The sequence below is a fragment of the Naumovozyma dairenensis genome, chromosome 2 (genome assembly GCF_000227115.2).
Source record: "Naumovozyma dairenensis CBS 421 chromosome 2, complete genome".
Lineage (NCBI taxonomy): Eukaryota > Fungi > Ascomycota > Saccharomycetes > Saccharomycetales > Saccharomycetaceae > Naumovozyma > Naumovozyma dairenensis.
In genome coordinates this window covers 154,266-168,385 of record NC_016480.1, presented here as the reverse complement: position 1 = coordinate 168,385, position 14,120 = coordinate 154,266, and the positions used below count along the sequence as shown (strand labels likewise).

At 33.5% G+C, this 14,120-nt stretch overlaps 7 protein-coding genes and 1 non-coding gene across 8 annotated transcripts in view; 2 read left to right on the top strand and 6 right to left on the bottom strand.

Moving 5' to 3' along the window:
• Window positions 1–123: 123 nt before the first annotated feature.
• On the bottom strand, window positions 124–1,872 carry NDAI0B00740 (uncharacterized protein; the record flags this gene model as incomplete). Its single annotated transcript, XM_003668303.1, has 1 exon — window positions 124–1,872. One exon carries the CDS (start codon window positions 1,870–1,872, stop codon window positions 124–126), a length of 1,749 nt encoding a protein of 582 aa, XP_003668351.1.
• Window positions 1,873–2,562: 690 nt separating this feature from the next.
• On the bottom strand, window positions 2,563–3,081 carry NDAI0B00730 (uncharacterized protein; the record flags this gene model as incomplete). Its single annotated transcript, XM_003668302.1, has 1 exon — window positions 2,563–3,081. One exon carries the CDS (start codon window positions 3,079–3,081, stop codon window positions 2,563–2,565), a length of 519 nt encoding a protein of 172 aa, XP_003668350.1.
• Window positions 3,082–3,974: 893 nt separating this feature from the next.
• NDAI0B00720 (uncharacterized protein) lies at window positions 3,975–4,445 on the top strand (the record flags this gene model as incomplete). Its single annotated transcript, XM_003668301.1, has 1 exon — window positions 3,975–4,445. One exon carries the CDS (start codon window positions 3,975–3,977, stop codon window positions 4,443–4,445), a length of 471 nt encoding a protein of 156 aa, XP_003668349.1.
• Window positions 4,446–4,551: 106 nt separating this feature from the next.
• On the bottom strand, window positions 4,552–6,669 carry NDAI0B00710 (uncharacterized protein; the record flags this gene model as incomplete). The annotated part of the gene is made up of 1 exon (XM_003668300.1): window positions 4,552–6,669. One exon carries the CDS (start codon window positions 6,667–6,669, stop codon window positions 4,552–4,554), a length of 2,118 nt encoding a protein of 705 aa, XP_003668348.1.
• A 329-nt stretch (window positions 6,670–6,998) lies between these two features.
• On the bottom strand, window positions 6,999–7,092 carry NDAI0Btrna11P. Its single transcript has 2 exons — window positions 7,056–7,092; window positions 6,999–7,035 (listed from the first exon to the last, which is right to left on the bottom strand). It is a non-coding gene; the product is annotated as a tRNA-Pro (tRNA).
• Window positions 7,093–7,894: 802 nt separating this feature from the next.
• Window positions 7,895–8,839, top strand: RTT102 (Rtt102p; the record flags this gene model as incomplete). The annotated part of the gene is made up of 1 exon (XM_003668299.1): window positions 7,895–8,839. One exon carries the CDS (start codon window positions 7,895–7,897, stop codon window positions 8,837–8,839), a length of 945 nt encoding a protein of 314 aa, XP_003668347.1.
• A 135-nt stretch (window positions 8,840–8,974) lies between these two features.
• RNH70 (Rnh70p) lies at window positions 8,975–10,864 on the bottom strand (the record flags this gene model as incomplete). The annotated part of the gene is made up of 1 exon (XM_003668298.1): window positions 8,975–10,864. The coding sequence occupies one exon, from the start codon at window positions 10,862–10,864 to the stop codon at window positions 8,975–8,977; it is 1,890 nt and encodes a 629-aa protein (XP_003668346.1).
• Window positions 10,865–13,289: 2,425 nt separating this feature from the next.
• The window catches only part of NDAI0B00680 (uncharacterized protein), a gene marked incomplete at both ends in the record, with an annotated part of 2,361 nt that continues 1,530 nt past the window's right edge, over window positions 13,290–14,120 (bottom strand). The window contains one exon of the mRNA XM_003668297.1: window positions 13,290–14,120. This exon is cut by the window's right edge and continues 1,530 nt beyond it. Within this exon, the coding sequence (XP_003668345.1) occupies window positions 13,290–14,120 (831 nt within the window).

Below are 14,120 nucleotides of genomic sequence, written 5' to 3'. Positions count from 1 at the left end.
ATTGGAAACAGAGCACCTTAGAGTTGAATTGACGTTTTATAGTGTTTACTAGTGCAGTAATAACATGTAGCATAAGATCGGCCGTTTGTTTTCTAATGGGAAGACCCAGCGAAACGAGTGGCCTCATCGGTAAAGGACGACAAACCAAGATGGATAAGGTTTGTCTACAGAGACAGGACCAAAGACATCCGTATGAATGTATTGGAATGGTTCATAATTCTTCTGGTACTTGAGACGTGATCCTACAGTATGATTGTGTTTGCGGCTTTTGCCTTGTAGGCCCGTTATACATTGAAAGGTAGAGATACCCGTCCAGTCAATGTCTTCAATCGTAAAATGATCAAAAGTTTTATTTTTGATCGATTGCTGCAGACTTTTAACATTGACATGTCCAAGTAGACGATGAACAACGTCTAACGGAAATTTCTGTATAAGATTGTTGATTCGGGCATGTGGTGGGATTACAACATGATGAAATGTTAACCATGGAAGAGAGTTAAATCTCACAAACTGTGCAAGAGTATTTCCATCTCGAGATTCAAGAGTACCATGTTTAGCATCAACGAAGATACCATGATGCTCAAGTGAGTTGGTACTGAGAAGATTATGCTCTAATTCGGGAATGACATATGCTGGGATGTCGATTGTTTTTGAATGGTAAAGTTTCAGTCTGAGAGTTCCCTGTCCTGTACAGCGCATGGGAATATTTTGTGAAGAAGAGATAACAGGTGGAGAGGCAGTTTGGTGAAGGTCATGAAGAATGGAACCGTTTTTAACAACGGTGACACTCGCACCAGAGTCTAAGATAAAATGTTGATCTTCGTTTATAGGAAGTGAATCAGGCCTAAGCCAATAGTGATCGTGTTCAGTTGTTCGATCGACTGTTATATTATTGGTAATTTTGGAAGATTTGGCTGACTGTTTTCTGTGAGTTGGGGATGACCTAGTCGTTCTAGTGTTAGACTTCGGTTTGGGAATTGGATTGGCAGTAGAGGGAGCTACTGCCTTAAAGCATTGATCGCGAGTATGGCCCACTATGTGGCAGTAGGAGCACTTGGGTCGTGCTGATTGAGTGGTGGTAATGTAATCGTATTCGGCGGAAATACGAGTGTATATGTCCGAAATAGAGTACGGACTTTGCGATGTGCGAAATTCCTTATTGATAGTGGAGTATGGACCGGTAAGAGCATTTAAAATGCAGTCTTTGATTAATGGTTCATATTGAGTGAGTTCCTTTGTGTCAATCTGTGAAATGATAGATTGCACATTAGCGTTAAAGATAAAGGCGGGTTCTTTGCCTTCGAAATGAAGGTCACGTAGTTTCCGCATGATAATAGTGATATCAGTGGCTTGCATGGCTAAGGTCATAGCTCTTTGCAATATAGTAAATAGAGGTACAGAGGCCTCTTGGGCCTGTTTGACCCATTTAGGATAAAAATCCTTTTTAACATAAGTGGAAAATAACCACTGGAGGCCAAGTTCTTCCCAGTGAGAAGGTGTTCTTGCAGCTACGCCATGTTTATTTGGAATTAGATCACCATATTTAGCTGATTTGAGATGGTCCATCAGAGTCCTAATCCAATTGGAAAATTCACCGGTACTTGAAATAGGGTAAAGCGGTGATGGATTTTGAGGATTTAATGCATGAGGAACATCCCTATAGTGATTGACAATAGGTTGCAATGGCGGCTGGGAAAATGTTTGTGGAATTGGCAAATGATTATTATACATTGGTTGTGAATACACATGTGGCGAAGGTGGTGCCGACATGTGGGAAGGGGGTGCCATATTATGGTTCATGGCAGGATATGGGTAATAATAGCCTTGTGGTGGGGGCATCCCATAGTAGTGATATGGATATGGTGCATGCATGAATGGAACGTTTTTGGAGTGGATTGTTCATACATAGAAGAAGGTGGCACCTTATCCTTGTTAGATGATGTTGATTTATTTGGATCAACAGTGGTACTTGCCTCTTGTTGAGGGAAGTTGAATGACTGAATGTGGGAAGCGCGTGGGATATCATGTAAATTTAGATCAGCAAAGTTGTTGATAAGTGATGGTTTACTTTGTTCATGAGTCCTCGGATCTGGAGCAGCACTGGTGTGAAGGCCAGTATGCGTTGCTCGGTCGCTACCATGATGAGATTTTGGGATCTTATCTTGTGGAGCAATATCAGATTTATATGTTTCAATCATTTATTAATAATATACAATGTTTCTTCGTGGTTTTTTATATATTATATAATTAAAAGTGTATTTAAACTAATACCTAACATTCTTGCATTTCATGTCCCTTATATAATTTCTCATTTGGACAGAAATATTATCTTCACATAAGAACCGGAGATATTCAGACGTAGTCGGATAAGCCTATTCTAATCATAAATTTTTCTAGAATATTCTACAACTTTTCTATTATTTTCTAGAATCATATCTCGTAATGTTCCATAGAGTTCCAGAACTTATGTTCTATCTTGGATCTACTCTATGACTAATCTTGCTCTTAATATTCTTATCCTATGCATCTATAGAATATTAGGTTCCAGCAATATATGTTTGACTAATAATAATTTGAGCTACATCTGGGATTAAAACCTAAAGTCGAAGTTTCTAGATTTTTTTTCAAATTAGAATCCTTAGTTAAAGAATATTGGAATCCCTTTATTGTATCTAATGGTCTTTCATCTCTCTCTCTCGTTGGGTTGGACCTATCCCTTACTTTTATTTTCCTTCCAAAGACATCTCTATATTTATATCTTTTTGCGTCGTTTAAAAATGACCTACAATTATTCCCACCATTTGATGCATTACCTAAGGCTTGCTGGAACGGTTCAGCTTCTTGAAAGGCATCAAGAATTGGATCCGTAATAATTGCATTTCTAACGGGAACTATTTTTCCATCAGCAGAGGAGACCTCTTTAATCTCCCCTTCCCCTTTTCTCGTAATAGTAGCTTTATTGTTATGTTTTCTATTTTGCATTTTCAAAATCTCATTTAATATATGACTTTTACTTGTTCCAATGGAAGGTTTTGGAAACTTCGAATTGTTATTTCCCAAATGTTTCTTAATATTACTCATTTTTTCTTTCTTTTATTTCTTGTTGCTGCGGTTATCTGGTGAAGCAATTTTTGGTTAGTTATATTGTAGTTTTAGTTTCTTAAGAATTTGTACATATCTTACATTCTATTATAGTCTACAGTTCTGTTAGCGTCACAAAAAAATAAGTTCAACGATTAATATTGTTACACGATTTTCACACTAAACTTCTGTGTTAGCTAAAATTGCAAGAAAAATTGCAACTTGAGGAATTAGCTGTAATTCAATGTTCGTTGTACTGACGCCACTCTAAGGGTAGGGTTGTGTCATGATGTGACACAAGTTTCTTCTAATCCTCACCTACTATACATACGAGTAAAGGAGTCTAACCAAAGAAAAAGATAAAAAGGTCTTGACGAAAGGATTTTTTCCTATTTGGTGCTGGTAAATGCAAAAAGAGATTTTAAATTAGTTCTATCTGAGAGAGACAGGTATTTACTGGAGGTCAATTTCTTAAGTTTTATAAGATGAACATTTAATAGATCTTTGTGATAGCTGCAAACAAATTCCAGGATTATATATCCATATTTAGATCTCCGAAAAAACAAACTCTCCATTTTCTATTCATTTATACCTATATTCTCCATGCCAGCTATTGTGTCGTTTTTGTATTCAAGTGTTGACATGAATATGAATAGAAAATGAAATCTCGAACAAAAATACATTTCGCGTTGTTTTTTTTTTTTTTTGGTAAAATATCAACAATTTATTTTACTAACATTTTTAATAGGTAGAATAGCACCGTTTGATGATGATGATGATACTTGATGATGATTGATGATGATTCGAGAGATGATTCTATCAACTAAGCAACCATTAATTGTCTAATGGAGATATAGCTGACCCAGGGTTTTACTTACAATCGGAAAACAAAAATGATGAGTCAACGATCAAAACAAATTAGGAATTTGTTCTTATATATCTTAATTGCATTAAGTTTAATTGCAGCTGTTGAATATTTTAAATACTCTACCAGAATTCATTATGAATGGTTCCATTGCACTGCAATTAAAGAACCAATCCCATATGATTATTATAATCAAGAAGTTATAGACATACTGGATGCTGAACCCTCATCATCTGTTGTTAAATATTATGCTAGGGGTGGACCGAGTTGCGATAAAAGAGGTGAATTTAAAACTATTATTAAACGAATTACAAGAGATTTTGAACCCAATTTAGAACATTATTCATTTTGTATATTTGAAAATTTTGAATTGCCACAGAGACATTATCCAATTGATGAAAATAAAGGTGCACCAGGATATGTAGCTTATGTTGGTTACGATTCAGATTCAAAACTCGTTGAAAGATTATGTAATGATTCTACAATTTATCACATGTAGAAGAAAATATAGAAAAGTTTTGGGATATACTGTTACATTTTTTCACTATAATAATGTTAAAGAATGACTATAAAAAAATTGTCTTTGTATTTCAGCTCAATATATATCAACTACTATTGTTAACTTCTTCAACATCATCATAATCGCTAGATTCAAGTTCTATTGTATGTATACTACCTAGATCTTTAACCGCCTCCTGATTTTTTTCTCCCTCTTCCTTGTTGGAATGGATCAAATGGTGAGTAAATGGTATAATGGAATCATCATCCTTCTTCTCATTTTTTATTGAATCATTTGTATTATTTGTATTATTTGTATTATTTACTTTTTTCACTTTCGCTTTTCCAACGTCCTTGTTTATGTTTGTTTTCTTATTTATCATTTCTTCAATGCCAGTCATATTAGCATTGTTATCTGTGACTTTTGAATCTTCTTCATCGGTACTTCTTATTGAATCCACACTTGTATCACGTACGAATAAACTTCGAAGAACTGATGTGGCTGGTACAATATTGCCAAGTTTTTGCTTTTTTTTGAACATTTGATGATTTCTCCGTTCATTCTCATTCTCAGAGTCTTTTCTAATAATAATATTTCCCTGGGTGGTGGAACTATCAAATAATAATGATTTCTTATTTTGGCATAGTTTACGGAAATTAAATGGTAAAGATGTATCTTTTCCAGTTTCTGATTTATTATCATCATTAGTCTGCTTTACTGTTGACTTAACTGTAGTAGAAGGAGATTTTATTTCTGTAAGATTAGTACTATTTTCGGGATTAATTCTTGATTTTTTATTAGGGAGGCCATATATATCTTGAATTCTCTCATGGATATGATGACGTTTTTGTGGCATTGCCAGAATGCCCGAGGTACACGGATTTGGTTTTATTGTTGATAAATGTTCTGCCATTATATTTGGAAGGTTTCTTGTAATGGTATTCATATTTGGGGATGGTTCATTTGAGAAAATTCTCTCTTGTACAATATTTTTATTTAATGGTAATATACCACAATTTTTAAATCCAGATTTAATATCGAAGGGGTAAAATCCAATTGATCTTGCCTTTGAATATGTGGTTAAACATATATTTAAATTACTAATCATTGGATCAATTTGCAAACGGTGGTCCTTCGGGTTATTATTATTATCGTGAATATTCGTCAAAGATGGCAAATTACTATCCACGTAACCTCTAATTAATCCGAAGGTACTAATTTCCAAAGGTTGAAACCATGAAGTCGCGTAATTTGGTATAAGGAATAATTTAATGTTTAATTCTTTACATTTCAAAATGAAGGGAATATTTAAATATCTTGATTCTTCATCAATTAATAATAGTTTATTTTCTTTTATGTTAAATGATTCTCTTTTAGCAAAGATATCAGTAAGCCAAGCTAAACTTGATTGTATATTCTTTTGTGAGCCATCCGTATTGATATTATTATTATTATTATTATAAACTTTCCAACCTCTAGTTGTATTTGGGTTTTCCCTAAAGAAAGTATTTGTTGATGCAGTGAATGATATTTTTGTATTAGTAGAACTAGTATTGGTTGCGATTATGTCATTTGGTACTACTAAATAAGGTGGGAAAACTTCACCTGTTGCAATGATACATTCTGTAATGGTTATAAACTTATCGATTAAATCTTCATCGTCCAAAATATGTATTCCCTTATTATCAAAGAAGATTTTCCTATCCATTGGGAAAAGAAAATTCATATATTGTAAAGAATAAACGGTTTCATCAATTTTAAAGATATTCTTCTTCTTAAATTTGAAACGAGTGAAAAAATTATTCAGTCGTTCATAAAATAATTCCATTGTTTTCAGATTTTCAGAATTTGGTAGATGAGTAAATTCTTGTAAATTAAATCTATCTTTAATAGAGAAGAAGGATCGATAATAATCAATAAATTTATGAATCCATTTATTTTGCTGTGAATCAATAAATAGGTTTCTATTTCGTAAGCAATCCTTGGCTAATCTTCTAAACAGAGATTCTGAGGGGAAGCAATAAGAAGATATAATATGCCGTAATGCCAATATCAATTGTTGTTCATCAAAGTTACTTACCTCATTTATTTTCTTAATAAATCCATCATCGTCATCATCATCATCGTCGTCGGTCACAATATTGTGGTGCAAATGAAATTCATTGTGAACAGCCTTGTTATTCTTTTCAGTTTTATCATTTTGATGTTCCAAGTGTGGATCCATATGAGAACGTTGTTAACGTACGTATGTACCAGTTAGTAGTCAAGAGGTGAAATTATCTGATGTTGAACTAAAAAATACAAAACCAAAAAAAATCGCCTTATTGACTAGACCAAAGCATGCATAAGTTGTAGCAATATAGATAGATAGATAGATAGATAGATATGTAACCAGACTGCTATCCAAGATCCCACGTATTTATTCGTCGTTATATTCATAAATGTTTCATATATTTTCATATATTTTCATATATCGTTGAAACCTTTACTTTACATATATTTTGTTTCATATTCTTTTTTCATTTACAAAAAATAAAATAAAAGAGAATTATAGGGGCGAGCGGGGAATTGAACCCCGGGCCACCCGCATATTTTGAACATTTTCAAACTGCCCAAAGCGGGTATCATACCACTAGACCACACGCCCGAATTTTCTTGAATCAACTACAGTCAAAAAACCACCGGACCAACAAGATCTGAGCACGAGCTTTTAAAATGCGTCAGACGCTTTTCCTTTTGACCTTTTGCCCTTTCACTGTCACACTTTCACTGTCACTATTTCTTCTGCTCTTCCATCATTCGTCTCTTTGCCACGAACTGAAGTGAATAGTCCATTCTCATTTTGTCATTTTACAAATCATCGGTCTATACTTAACATTGCCTTGCTTTCAGAAATACGAAATTTAAAATATACGTATTTTGTAAGGGTTAGGTTTCAGTTTTGATTTCTCAGAAGTAGTAATAAGCTATAGTTAGTCTACAGGTGCTTCAAAGAAAGAAATACGTGGATTGGATTTCTTTATCAAATACCTATCCGCGTAATTTTTATAAAACACCCCTATGCAGACGAGTAGGTCATCTAAAAAGCCCAGCAATTGCTTAGTCCAGCAATTGCTTAGTCCAGCAATTCTTTTGTTTATTAGTTTTAAAACCTCTTTTACCTTCTCATCCACATTGTCATTGTCGTTGTCATTGTCCATTTAGACTTGGTATATACATAAGTTTAACATTGTATATATATATATATATATACATATGTGACACGAAAAATACAAGGCGGAAACATCAAACTGAAATTTTTCACATTAATAAGAACAACAACAGTTGACAAGAATGAGTATTCCAACCAGAAAACTGAGTAGTCGAAGGTAAACCCACTCCAATATAGAACTATAATATCAGTTAATTAATTCGTAGAAACAACTGTTACTATATAAACGAGAAAGAAAATGGAACTACTAATTAATAAAGCAAATCGTGCAAACAACTATTATGGTCCTAATCAAGATTCCAATATTCATTGGGAATACAATTGGTTCACTCCATTGAAAATAGAAACATATGCTAATAATACTACAAATAGGAACCCAGAAGGTAATCTTGAAAAGTATCCTTTCAAATTTAAAAAATGGCAATTGCGAATCCAAAATACAAATGATGAAAATGATACTATAATGACAACATCACAAGATAATACTCATGATATCTCATCAGTATCATTATCATCCTTATTGTTTGATTTAAATAAATTCGATAGAACTAAACAACAATCTCAATTACCAAAAGTTGCTAATGCCATGAATGCAAACGGTACGGCAGATGGAAGTTTGACCGTAGACGATATTAGAGGTGCTGTAGGTGGTAGTGAAGCAATTCCGGGTTTATCTAGTTCCACTGATGTGAATGCAAACGCAAATGCAAACGCAAATGCAAACGCAAATGCAAACGCAAACGTAAACACAAACACTGAAGCCAACACGATAGTAGAAAATATAACAGATGCACTACCGCTTGAAGACTCAAAAGTTGACCCTGTTGAAATAAACAATGAATCGACAATGGTGGCATCCAATGACAAAACAAGAACAGAAACAGAAGAAATTGTAGTTAATAATGGTGTACAGGAACGTGAAGCAGAACTGCCCGTAGACGATGATAATACAAATACTGCAACTGAGACTACCGATCAACCATTGCCTCCCACTAGCCAAGATGAGGAAGAATCATCTTTAATTGAGCCGGTAAATAATACCGATACTATCCCGGCAACAGTAGATCTAAATCAACAGAATGATGAATCTTCAACAGCAATACCTTTGTCGGCATCTGAAGATCCAACGCATGAACCATCATCAGCAGTTGATGCTGAAGGTGATATTGAAATGAAAGAATGATACCCTTTTCTTCTTCTTCAGGCAATATATCATTGAGAAAATTTTGGTTATTCTCTTATATATATATATTATATTCTATAATTTTAATGCAGAGTAATACAAAAATTATATATAATTATTACATAATTTTCCCCCCTAATCTGTATTTCTTTTAGCTACTACAGGTTGTTTAATGATGATAGAGGCAACACCATCACGAGCAATATGAACACTTTCTTCAATTTCCTTCTCTAGTTCTCTTTTCAATTCATTTTTCTTTTCACCTGTTAATGCATTCAATTCTTTCATCATAGCTGCCCATGGCCTTGTATCACCACTACCTGATATTAAAAGTATCATCGTCCCTTCAGGCGCCTTTTCATAAATTTTATCAATATATTCACCCATATTACTTAATATTTCATTTTCATTAGAAAGTTCTGACTCAAAATTTATTTCAGATATCTTAGATCTTTGAGAATAACCTCTAATAAATTCTAAATCTCTCAATCTTGCTACAATAAAATCTGTCGTTTCAACATTTTCCAAGATAGAATCAAAAATTTCTTGATCATTATTACATCGTATCCTTTTCTTATATTGATTATCTCCCTTATTAGATAACGTTGAGATCACTGAATCATTTAATATGCACGATTTAACTCCATTCTTTTCATATAATCTATCAAATATATTTTCTGTATTTATCGAAATACCAAATGTTAACCCATTAACAAGTTTCAATTTCAATAATTGCATACATGTTCTAGCATCTTCAATGGAATCATGACCCAAAACATTAGAATTACCCTCTTGAATATTAATGTTTAAATATGTGGAAGCCAAATAACGTAATGCTGGTTTAAATGGTGGTCCCGCTTTATGGTTGAAAATAATTGCTGTATCAATAATCCTTGGATGTCTTAATTTCATAACTTTTAAATCACTTTGTAATGAATGTCCTACTAAGATATCATCAGAACTGATAATTTTCATTAAATCATTTTGAACATCTTTTAAAGTCGTTGTCACTGGATCAAGAATTTCCTTTGTAATACCACTGAATTTTGTCAAATAATCCACAATTGGGACGTCTGGTTTAACATATGTATCATAAATAACTTTCATATCAAAATCAAGAACACTTATCCTTGTTAATACTAACCCATCATTTTCAGAAAGACACATTTCACAATCTAGTGCAAAAGTATGTGACCCATCATGATCAAAAGGTTTAGTATCTATCCAATCTTGAGATGGCAATGCAATTATTTCTTTATAATTATCACTGTTATTAATAATGCCTTTTGTATTGGGGTGAATTGGGTAATCACTTTCTAATAACTCATCTAATGTCATTAATAAATCATGAATGGTTATTTTCCGTTTAGCTAACATTTCACGTTTCTCTAATTTCTCATTTTTTGTTAATCCAACATTGATATATGCATTATATGGTGAATATATGGTCAATTTGGAACCAGGTCCAATTACGGGGAAACTTTGAATACTATTATTTGGAATTGCAAAATTTGGATAATTTTCCAAATATTTAAAATTATGTAAGGGAATCTTATCTGACTTTTCCTTTCTTAATGTAATAAATTCCTTGTGGAATCTTGTACCTTCAGAAAAGCTATAGTCTTCCCCTTGTAACCCAGGCGTAAACAACACAACTAGTTTATTTATTGCTCCTCTATTATTAATTTGAATCCAATCTGGTATATTATTCGTGTTATTCAAGACGAATAATGATAAATCTCTCAAATCTTTCAACGAGATTTTCTTTGTGGGATTAGAAAAACGACTTTCATCAATGGTAATTGTTATTGGTTTAGAAAGTTTTTTGTTCTTCTTATTCTTCTTCAACTTCTTGTTCTTTTGAGTTATGTTATCATCATTCATGTCCTTATTGCTGTCAGCAGCTGTTCTTTTTCTTTTCTTTGTAACCGTTTCATCGATAATATTGGCAGTAATTACATCGGTACTTTCTACAGCAACAAGTGTTTCATTTAATGGTAATTCATTGTTAATGGAATCTGTCATGTTTTTGGATCAGTTTTAGTCTCGAATTATTATTCGTTTCTCTCAATAGGATTGACTGTTTTGAATTCACAATACATATTGGTTCTTCCACTTTATTGTAGTTTTACATCTACGAACATCTATAAAGTTTCCCTTTCGGAAAATTTTTCTTGATTTGGAAACAAAACGACACAAATGCTTTTACGTTAAAGATAAAGTATAATAATAATAAAAACGATTGATCTAAAATGGAATAAATCAAAAGACTATACAGAGCAGACTTGTCAACAACAAAAAGGCTTGGTCCATATTGAATAAAAAATATGTGATCTTTAATTATCCTTTAAGAGGATTTCTGAGTTAGCTTATATAATATATAATATGTACATCTATCATATTTCCGGAGAAAAATGTAGAAAATAGTTTCAAAGCTTCATAACACATATAAACGGAGCTCTTGGTACATAGTTTTGGTTGTTTTCTACCTGTACATCCAATGTAAACCTTTGACGTTATATGCGTTGAATGATGATATTTTATAACCGTTGCAGTTTCAGCTTCATCATCATCATCATCAACCTCCTTATTAACAGCGTTTAAAGTCGGGGTCGCTACTACGGTTGTAGTCCCCGTGACAACTTTCCCACCTTCTTCTGTAACTGGGGAAAATGATATTATTTCAGAAATGGTTGAACCACCTTTAACAGTGGTAGTAGTACGAGCTTTTGGCAAAGAAGATGATGGTTCAACTGCCGCCGCACCAATTGTGAAATGTAAACATGTTAAAAATACAATATAGGAAATATATGTAACATTTTTGAATTGAAGTGTAGATTTTGATATTATTTCCCGTGCTTACTCGATGATGAGCATTTCACTATATTCACAAAAGAGGGAAATGTTCTTTGATATAGCATCATCTCCCATCATGCAACACTCCAGAACATCATAAAATATATTAGGAAGGTTCAAAATGCCCATTCCCCGAATTCCTTATTACGAAGGTGGGCTGTATACTTCGCCCTTCCACCATTTATTTGTCAATCGAACGCCGATCCTACGTAATAGTACATATATGCCATGAATGGGTCTGCTCCAATTTTAAGCTATAGTAAAAGGGGCTTTAGAGAAAGAATTCTTTTCGTTTTTAATCGACTTATTATTTTAAGTCCGACTGTAAATTGTGATCCTTCAGTGATCGTTGAATGAAATTGAGAAGAATACACCTTCTTTAACTTCTGAGGGATATCACAATTTGAAAGTTACCAAGTCAAATAAACCTAATTTAAGTACGTAAGAATAAAACGACTGAATAAAAGGGAAGGGAAGTTGTAAATCATCATATGTAGGTAAGCTGTGTATGCATTTTATCTAACTTTTATGCTTTTACTATGCGTTTAATTCCTTAAAGGTCACTTGATATCTTAACGTCTTTTATACGGTATGCAATGAAAGTCTTATCCGTGATTATCCCAACCCTACATTATATTATATATATAAATATTAGGGTTGAGCTTCAATGATTAATTAATTAGTATATATATAAGTAAAAAGTGCCCCAGAAACCGTCATTACCAGTTGGCAAAGAATTGATTAATAAAAGTATTGAATTTAGGTTTTACGGGATTCACTACTAGATATAGTTGGTTTTATAACCTCTTCACTTCTCTGTACCTGAATTGATATTTTAATGTACAGAGCTTCTTTGCGAGAAGCCGAAGAGAAACATACAACGTGTCACAACACTAACTGTGACATAAATACTATCAATTTTTCCGATGCTTCTAAAAAGTGAGATAAATATGCCAAATAAAGAAGCTTAAAGAAAGAGATACACGTATATATGTATGTAAATCAATATAAATGGCAATATTTCTTGGGAGTTCTATACTGTACATCAGTTAAACAAAAATGAATTATCATTTCTTTATAATAGCGTTCGTGTTTTATCAGTGCTCATAGAATTGATTATGCATCTCTTCTGAAGAACCCCACTGCTAGGCTGTTCAGGTGTAGGTAAAAAGCAATACTCCAATTTTTTTTGTCTTCTAAAACCTCTCTCAATGTATCGTATCCGTTCTTGAACCTTTTTTATCTTTCATACTCTTTATCAAATTCTTGTTTTCGGTTACGTTCTGCGACAGCAGATAATTACTGGTTAAAATACAATATACATATATATACATATATATACTATTTCATGCAACGAATGCTCTTTCCCCCTTGAGTAGCAATTACCAATCAAGGAGATAGACATTTTTAACTCGGACACTCTCACTGATATCTGAGATAAGATCAAGCTTCAAACATGGTGAAAATGGTAAAGGAAAGAAGAATTAAATACATGTAGCGTTAATTATTATTAAAAAGCGTATAAATGCACAGGATCATATAGTTTATATTATATTTTATGGAAGTTTACTTCGAAAGTGAGAGAAAAAACTTCTCATTGGGTATCTGCACCTCCCGACACAATAAATGTCCTGACTTCGCTAGAGAGAGTTTCCCTTGCAGTACCAACAAATGGAATCAAGACCTCCGACGTTATATGTGTAGTGTGAAGGTATATTGTAATTGTTACATACGTAATTTCAATATCTTCAATAGATGTAGACGCTGGATGGAAAGATGAACTTTTACCCGGTGAAGCTATTGTAGTTTTGAATGTCCCTGTAATATCTTTCCCATCTGTTTCAGTTACTGAAGAAGATGATACTACGTCTGAGGTTGTTAAACTTTCTTCAATAGATGTAGCTATATAAGATGGTAGAATGGTAGATATACTGGTAACGGTAGCTTTTTTACCACTAATTTCAGTGGAGGCAAAGGAAATGACTTCAGAGATAGTGGTTCCGTCAGTAGTAATCGTTGTGGTATAAGGAGCAGGCAGTGAGAAAGGTGGTGGAATCGTGGAGACACTAGTAACGGTAGCTGGTTTACCACTGATTTCGGTAGAGACAAAAGATACTACTTCAGAGATAGTGGTTCCGTCTGTAGTAATCGTTGTGGTATAAGGGACAGGTAGTGAGAAAGGTGGTGGAATCGTGGAGACACTAGTAACAGTTGCTGGTTTACCACTGATTTGGGTAGAGACAAAAGATACTACTTCAGAGATAGTGGTTCCGTCTGTAGTAATCGTTGTGGTATAAGGAGCAGGCAGTGAGAAAGGTGGTGGAATCGTGGAGACACTAGTAACAGTTGCTGGTTTACCACTGATTTGGGTAGAGACAAAAGATACTACTTCAGAGATAGTGGTTCCGTCTGTAGTAATCGTTGT